The 9,253-nt window shown below is 31.5% G+C and overlaps 1 protein-coding gene across 1 annotated transcript; it reads right to left on the bottom strand.

Annotated features, from left to right (window-relative positions):
• Positions 1-4,994: 4,994 nt before the first annotated feature.
• LOC122196082 (uncharacterized) lies at positions 4,995-8,817 on the bottom strand. The gene is made up of 8 exons (XM_052767698.1): positions 8,784-8,817; positions 7,515-7,596; positions 6,901-7,432; positions 6,739-6,789; positions 6,020-6,652; positions 5,585-5,929; positions 5,391-5,487; positions 4,995-5,278 (listed from the first exon to the last, which is right to left on the bottom strand). The coding sequence occupies exons 1-8, from the start codon at positions 8,815-8,817 to the stop codon at positions 4,995-4,997; spliced, it is 2,058 nt and encodes a 685-aa protein (XP_052623658.1).
• Positions 8,818-9,253: the final 436 nt, after the last annotated feature.

Raw genomic sequence — 9,253 nt, forward strand, 5'->3', positions numbered from 1 at the left:
AGATCCATGATATCCCTAAACTTTCTCACCTAAATTAAAAATTGAAAAATATTCAACTCTTTGTTGTCATCCTCAAAGACTACTGCACTTGTTCAAACTTTCATCTTTAATATTTTCATCTGCCAAGGATTTAACATGGGTTATCACACACTCAACCTTTTTTTTTCTTTCATATTCTTCTTGGCATATCACATTCATATTAACTTATGTGTCATAGCATAATCTCACGAGCTTATCCAAAATTGTAGCTGACCTTAGAGTTGATGTCATGTTCAAGATAAGGATATTAGCACACATAGACCAATATCAACCCCTCCTCTCGAACCAAAGTTTCATCATCTTCCACAACTAAAGAAACAAGAACAAAGTTAAATACTACTAAGGGCGTGTTTGGCACGGAGCTTTTGGAAGCGTTTGGGAGCTTTTAGCTTTTGACAAAATGGTCTAGTTTAAACAAAAAGCTTCGTTTGGCAATACGATCGTTTAGCTTTTAGTTTAAACAAAACGCTCCAAATCTTAAAGCTACTTCATATAGCATTTAACAAAACGCTACTGAGCTTTTGAAATCAATTTCCATAATTACCCTTAAAAATATATTTATATATTTATTTATTTTAATCAGTTGTTCTTTTATGTAAATTTATATATTTCAAAAGCTTCCAACTACTTTTGCCAAACACTAATATAACAAATAAAAACTACAGCTTCCCGCTACACACTATCCGCTAACCGTTTCCAGCTAACAGTTACTTTTGTCAAACACGCCCTAATTCAAAAATTAAAGTTATTTTTTCAAGAAAAAATGTGTTTACTTTTCTAAAGAATATCTTATAAGTTCAAATGCCATGATTATGTACATAATCGGCAGATTTTTGACAAACAAGTAATGTAACATAAAACATAACTTGACTTGTTACAAACCATTTCGCAAAATATCTATACATCGATAAATAACTCTACAAGTAAATTACAAGATGATAACAATATCAAACTAAAGTATATAGCAAGAGCATATTTTGGTTGTATAAATCATCATATTATTAGCAATCAAGTAACAAACCAAAACACTCAAGTTTATAGTAATAGCATATTTTGATTGTTTTAGCAATCATCTCTTTATTTTGTATCAACTACAATTATTTTTATACACAAAATATGATATCTATAATTTCAATAATTATTTCAAATGTAATTAAACAAATGAAGATTGGAACTACAACTAAAAATCGACAATATATGATAAGCATGTTTGTTGATATCTATTAGAGCTTATGATCCTATAAACATCAATATATGATAAGCATGTTTGTTGATATCTATTAGAGCTTATGATCATATGATCTATTCTAAAACAAGACATATATTATGATTTTAGGATCTCGACTAGTATCATAAGATCATATCTCACTTTAATCCCACATTCGTATATTATTTTCTATAGTCGGTTTATAATCTTTAAATCCTAGAAAATTCGTCATTTGTTTTTAAAAAAACTCACATAGAACTTAAAAAATATTATTTCAACTTGAACGTAAAAAATTGTGCATTCAACTCAATAATCACACTTCTCTTTCTGCTTAAGATACATATTCTTCATAATTGTTGTCCTTTGAATCTACAAATTCTACACCCATTATTATTGATTAAAGATTTAATGTTGATTTCATTGATGTTTTAATCAACATAATGGTACCACACAAACAAAATTCAAAATAAATTTATCTTGATAGGATCTTGTGATCTCAATATGAATTTTATAAAGCATAAAACAAATATAATCACGAACTTCTGATGTTCCAAAACCATTTAATTTCATTTCTGCGGATTAAAAAACCTAATCATTCAAATGTAAAAATCTTCATATCCAAATGATCAAAGTTAATTATTACAATATTACAACATACAGTTTGTTTATATCTCACTAATAAAAGGAACCTTTTACCTTTTTAGATCGATAACAGAAAATATAAAATATACATTGGGTGCTATTTTTTCTAAAGTAAAAAATCTTTTTAAATTTAAAGCAATATGTTTGTTATCAATTTTAATTTTGAGAAAAGGTCCACATGTGGGGGCCAAAACTGCAAAATCTAATAATTAGGGAGCATGAAATGACAAGTTATAAGAGTTGCAGGGGTGTAAGGTCCACACTGATCCAATTCAAATGACCGGCCTTGTTTGTCACCATCACTTTATAGTTTTATACTTATTTAAGCCTCATTTATTACGGTTCAGATTATTTTTCCATATCGTTTACCTCGTTTCTTACTATTCTTTATTAAAAATAATAGTAATAATAAAAATAAAAAGAAAAAATTTCACATATACCCTTGCAAACATTAAGAATTTCGTATATATCCTTTCAAAGTTCGAAATTACCTATATATCCTTCTTAACATATTAAATTCTCATATATATCCAATCCTATAATTTAATGAAATATTAATCAAATTACTATCAAAAAATATATTTAAAAATGATAAATACAAATAAATTTACCAAAATACCCTTTACATATTATATTCAAATTAAATGTCATTCTTTTTTTTTTCTAGAAATCGTAAATCAATAAACAAAAATGATTCCCTGAACCTCGATCAATCCATCCCAGATTGACCTTTCTCCTCCCCAAAAAATCGAGCTCATCTCCCCTTCCTCCTATCTTCCGGTCTCCCTCACAGCGTCACCCTCTTCCCTTTTAACCTTCTTCCCTCTTAGCTCTCTACCGGCTACCACCACCGGCAAGCTACATTGCCGTCCTTCACGCCCTGAAAATTCCTAACCATGTTCTTCACGACAGAAAAATCTTCATCCACACATCCCCCCTCCTCTTATCACCGATGACCATCAATTGAAGTGTCAATCCTCAATTTCAAGTATGTGGGAGCATCAATCCTCAATTTCAAGTATAAGTAAGTATTGAATTCATGTCTAATTTTGTATGTGTTATTCGCTTATTAATTAGGGATTCGTTGTGAATAAGCTAATGTGTATAGATTAGATTGCTTATTATTGAATACGCCGACACACCGATTTATGATTTTGATAAGCCGATATTTGGAATGTCGAAAGCGACTTTGAATTCTTCTGATTCACTGAACCATATTACACACCGGTGTTCAATTTTTTATTCGGAGTATTATAATTGGGTATATAATACTCCATTTGAAATCATCTTCTACAACGTTTGTTTGTGTAGTCCGTACCACTATTTCAATTTGTGATTTCTACAAAGTCTCTACGTACCACTCTAGCACTAACATGTACATATACCTACAAATACATACTAAATTCCATCATCCAAATCTGTTCTACATTCCTATTCTTCTCCTTTGCCATTCTTCTTATTCTTCTTCAGTTTTTGTTCTATTTTTATTTCACATGATTAAAATTTAGAAGAAATATTGTTGGCCAAATCTTTGACTTTTTCTATGTTTTTCGTCTTGATGTTGACTTACAGAAGCAAAAAAACAAGTGATGGATGCAAATGAGAGATTGGATGGCCAATTTAGTCCCCATTTTCATTCAAAGTACACATGGTTCATATATTCTTTTCCATCTTCAATTTGATGTAGTTACAATATAGATGTTTATTATTAGATTACTTGAATAATTATGCAAAATCTTCAGAAAATTATATTGATTTTTTGTCAAATATCTTATAAAAAGGTCGTGTGGACCCAAATCAATACTATCAGTTTCCATAAAACTATTTTTGGAAGGGAATATATGTTTTCTGCTAGTAAGTTAACGAGTATCTACACTTCCCATGAATGCAAATATGATTATGCATCAAAGCATGGAGCCAAAGATGGTCTTTTTATCCTTATACTTGTATGGTTGGTCCATATTGTAACAAAAAGTAAGAAATTAAAAATACACTTATAATATTGTTTTATTGTTACAATGATATGGCTTATCGATAGTGCAGATACTAATATTTTTTTCTTATGTTTAGTGAGACTAAATGAATCATTATACGGTGTTAAGAGTTTTGGATAAATATATTTGTCGACGAAGGAATGGTGGACACCTTATATTGTTTTGGGTCGTGAGAACATCAAATATCCAAATGCAAATTGGAAATCAAAGAGCTCTGGTAACAAGGTGGAAAATGAGGTTGACTTATCACTAAGATCTCATCTACATGAAATTCTGGTAGAAAGAGAGCTAATGAAGCCAACCCCAAAATTAAAGTAAAAAAATTAGTAGGGTGTTATTTCTTTAGGAATTAGGAAGTTGTCTCATAAGTGGAGTGTTATTTTGGTGGTGTTGTTGTTGTCTTGTCAAAGTAAAGTGTTATTGTTTTAGAATTTTATTTTGTTTATATTGTAACTTTCCCAGCATCATATCATGCTGATTTTTCTATTTAATGCATTTGGTAACATGTTGGATATGTTGCTTTTGCAAAAATACATTACATAACTGTTCGTATGGCATAATATCGTTACAAAATGCTCCTTGTGGAAGAAATACATTATAGAAACAATCCCTATGGCTGAAAATACATTATAGAAACAGTCACTATTGCAGAAATAGTCCCTATGTCATAATATCCTTACAAAATGGTCCTTGTGGTAGAATTACATTACAGAAACAGTCCCTGTTGCAGAAATACATTACATTATCAGTCCCTATGGCATAATATCTTCACAAAATGGTCCTTATGCCCAATAACAATTACATACTTGGTCCATGTTTCATAAAAACATTTAAAAATGGTCCTTGTGCACAAAAATATTACAGATTTGGTCCATGTTCCAGAAAAAAAAAAAACATTACACATATGGTCCCGGTGCACAAAAATATTACAGAAACAATCCCTGTGGCATAAATTCATTAAACAAATGGTCCCAAAATAAATATATATTTATCTAATCAAATTTTAAATGTTTTGTCTAATGAAAATTCTACCGAACAACAAAATTAACAAATTAAACAATCCTTGCAGAAAAATTAAAGTACTAAAATGTAATGAAACTCATAACAAAAACTCATGATCTTTTGTGTTCTTTCCTCTTGCTAGAGGATGCTTCATCAAAACGTTGAGACACAGGATTTTTGCAAGTCCTTTGATGGTGTCCATATAAACCACAACGGGGACATTTGTGTCTTTTCTTGGGCTCATCATGTGGTATAATTCTATTCTTTTTAGGTCGTCCAGGCGGTCGTTTTATAATAGGAGGGTATATCTTATCGACTGTCTCTATATTCACCCATTGATCTTTTCCGGGCATCGGACCAATTTCTAAAGCATATGCTTCTTTAAACTTGTCGACTGTGAAATATGTATCAACATATTTGTCCCAACTTGGCTCCCTTTGTGAAAGCAATAAAAGCAGCTGCATGCACACATGGAAGGCCTGTAACTTGCCATTTTCGACAACTACATTTTTTCTCATCCAATACAACATCCCAACGATATCCTTTGAACTTCACTTCTGCTTTATTATCACTGCTTCTATAAACTTGATATTCACCCAAGTTCTACATGAGAAAATAAAACAAGAACAAACTAATATTAGGAAAAATATATATGTTTAATGCAAAAACAATTATGTATGTATATAGTTCCTTAACTTGCCTTAGTGATTGTTTTGAGATACTTCTTTGCTTTTGGAACTAATGGTCCTTTCCATTTTTTCACCTTACTCCTTTTCTTGTCAAATCGTTCCATAAGCTTTTCTCTAATTGCATCAAGGAGATCAAGCACCGGTTTATAACGTATGTCACCTACCCAGGAGTTAAAACTTTCTGAAATATTGTTGGTAATGTAATCACACTTAACAAGTGTGCCAAACTTACTTCTACTCCATATCTTTTTATGGTTCTCGTTCAAATATGAAATTGCATCTGCACATTTAGTAGCAATTTCATTTAACAATCTATCATGCTTACTAACAGAGTAGGTATTTGCAGCCTCCCATAACTTGCTCATGAAAAAGTCACCTCGAAAATGTTTCTTGAAGTTGCTACATAAATGTCTTATGCATTATCGATGCTCAATATTAGGATAAACCTGTGTAATAGCTAATTCCAACCCCTTTTGCATGTCAGAGGAGATAACAAGACCATTTGGTGTACCAATCGCTTTTTGTAGTGATGTGAGAAACCAAGTCCATGATTTTGTATTCTCTGCCTCAAGCACACCATAGGCTACTGGAAACATACCATTGTTACCATCAATACTTGTGGCAGCGGCTAACACACCATTAAATTTCCCTTTCAAATGACAAGCATCAAGCGCAATGTAAGGACGACAACCAGCAAGAAACCCCTTAGAGCATGCTGTTAATGATATAAAAAAGCGTAAGAAATGTTTCTTTTCACCCACTATTTGCAAATCAATCTCCATCACACTTCCTGGGTTTCTCTTTTCAAGTTCTTGTTTGAAATCATATATATTTACATAAGAATCATCCCACTTGCCATACATATCAGTATAAGCTTGCTCTCTTCCTCTAAAGACTCTCATATATGGTACTTCAACATTGTAGGTATGCATAAGCCACTTTTTTAGGTCGGCGGGAGAGACATCGCCTTCAGATTTCAACTTGTCGGTGACAACATCAGCAATCCATCCTTGAGTGGCATGTTTGTTACCACTCTTGTTGCTTCGAGTACAAGAATGAATTTCTACAAATTTCTTTACCTACAAAATTGCAAAAAAAAACATATAATTATGTTAACATAATAACAATGTCGAAGAATTTAGTATTTCTCAAATTTAATACTTACTTCAAAAGCAACCCCATCTTGTGTAAGAGAAGCATGAATTCTCCACTTGCACTATTTATCTCCACAACATGCTGTAAGTCTTGTCAAATCACTTTTCTCAATGACATACTCAAATTCATTTATTAGTGCATAATTGTTTAATGCTCTTCTAAAAGCAATTACACTTGGGAATTTAGAATTCACTTTCATAAATGGATTCATCTTACTATATGCATAAGTTTCACCATAATTTAAAAGCTCATATTCGTTATCAGAACTATGAAGACTATGATAGCTTTCTTGACTTGGACAAACCGAGTCTGTCTCATTTTCATCATCAGACTCATCAATAACTTTATCTTGACAACTTAATGGTTTAGGGTTATACCTTAATTTTTCGGTTGTCGCATAAAATGTTACTTCTTTATTCTCATTATACATGTTTAGCATTACCATGAAGGTCTTATCATTATCAAGTTCAATAAAGCATTGCTCTTTTGCATATTTGTCAACAAATACTATTGACAAAACAATATCGCTTTGTGACGGATAGTGGCTTTTCACCTCTTCAACTAGATGATTTAAGTTGTATGAAAATGTGTCTATATAGAGACACTTTGTAGATCCAAAGCAATACACTTGCCTACATGAGTTCCTAGCTAACCGAAAGAAGCCTCCATATTTCAATTTAAACTTGAATTCCGATATTACTTGTCTGATAACCACAACGAAAAAAAAAACAATTAATAAAATTGAAGGGAAACATAAAATATCATCCATTGTTGATAAAAACTTACTCAATTACGGGTGAGTGAGCACTTATGTCCCATCTTGGTGCATTAACCTCATTATCCATCAAAGAGGAGGACAATAATCTGTCTATTGCAAACCAAATAATTGAATACAGAACCAAAAATTAATCGAATGCAAAAAGTTAATTAAAACCAAAATTAATCGAAGGAAGAATAACATTAACCTGATATGAAGAAATAATGTGATTTACTACTATTATTCTAGCAGCGATATTCCAAGAAACGATGGAGAAATTCTCACGGCTTGTAGAAGAAAAAACGTGATGAAAAAGTTAGGAGATTTCACGTTCGAAAAACATATGCTAACTGGATTTTTGCTGAAGAACATATTTGAAACATGTAAATGTCTAAAAACATATTAGAAACAGAAGTATAGAAGTATGTTATTTCTCTGGTTTTGTAATTAAAACATTTTTTTACAAAAATCATGAAGATAATAATTTTCAAAAATCATGAACTAGTTCAAAAAGTGTGAAGAGCTTCAGAATTTTATACAATAAATTTTAAAAAATGATTAACTGGTTCAAAATTTTAGAGCGTGTTTGAAATTCATTTGATTGAAAATTATGAACTTCTTCTACATTTTGTTAATCTTCTGTTTGCCTATCATGTCTATCATGTCATAGACATAGGCAACTGAACTACTAACGATAATGAAAGTTAGGGGTATTGGACAATCTGTTTGCCGACATTCCTCACCAATCTTGGCATTGTCATTTGGTAAAAGATCATCCCATCTAATCTGCAACCGTCGTCGAAGATATGTATAATCTGAGTAATAGATAAGATCCATAAGACACTTGAAAACAATATTGTTTTCTATTTCTTGTTTTGATAATCTTTCATGTGAAAGTGTGTCTAAAACTAAACGTTCATGTGAATGATTATTGAAACAATAGATAGAAATGCATTCCTTGTTTTTAGTGTAAAATAATTTAATGTATATGGAAATTTTGAGGTATTATGTAATGAAAGTATGAAACATTAAAATAAATAAAATGATCTATCATGTAAATTATTGTATTCCTTTTAATTGATGTTATTTTTTGTTAGCAATAGTAACTCATATCTTAAAAAAACAAATAAAAAAACATCATCTCTAATAAATAAAGAACTTTTAGCCACATGAGTCTTACACCTAGTATTTAATATATGAAAGGCAAAAATATATCTCACAAAGCCGAACAAATGTTTACATCTTACAATAACTTCCATAATATCAATTTCTTCTAAAATATAGGAGTAGATAGTTACCTCTTAAACGATGAAAACTCGTGTAACGCCTCATTCCTGGTATGTAATTTAATTAAAGTATCTTCATTTCTTAAGGGGTACTCGACGAGTCTGTAGCCCGACTTGTCGAGTAGAAGCGGGATGATCACGCGATTTAAGTTGGCTACTCGGTGAGTCCATATGCTGGGACTCGGCGAGTCTGTCTGTCTGGATGAAACCCTAATTTCAAGGGTTTACACCTTATTTAAACACATTTATGCGCCCCAAACCAGCCTCCATCACCCTTAGAGCGTCCCTTACTAAACCACAGCCTCCCTTTAAGTTTTTTTTTTTTTTGAGTATTTCTCATCTTGTGAAGGATTTTTGGTGTATTTTAAAGTTAGAAGAATAAGAGAGAAGAGAGGTTTTCAAGAGGAGCAAAGGAGATCTGGGTTTCTTGTGTCATTCCAGCCTCCATTAAGGTATAAAGCTCAAATTTTGACTTGTCATCA

Source organism: Lactuca sativa, chromosome 9 (assembly GCF_002870075.4).
Source record: "Lactuca sativa cultivar Salinas chromosome 9, Lsat_Salinas_v11, whole genome shotgun sequence".
In the NCBI taxonomy this organism is placed as follows: domain Eukaryota; kingdom Viridiplantae; phylum Streptophyta; class Magnoliopsida; order Asterales; family Asteraceae; genus Lactuca; species Lactuca sativa.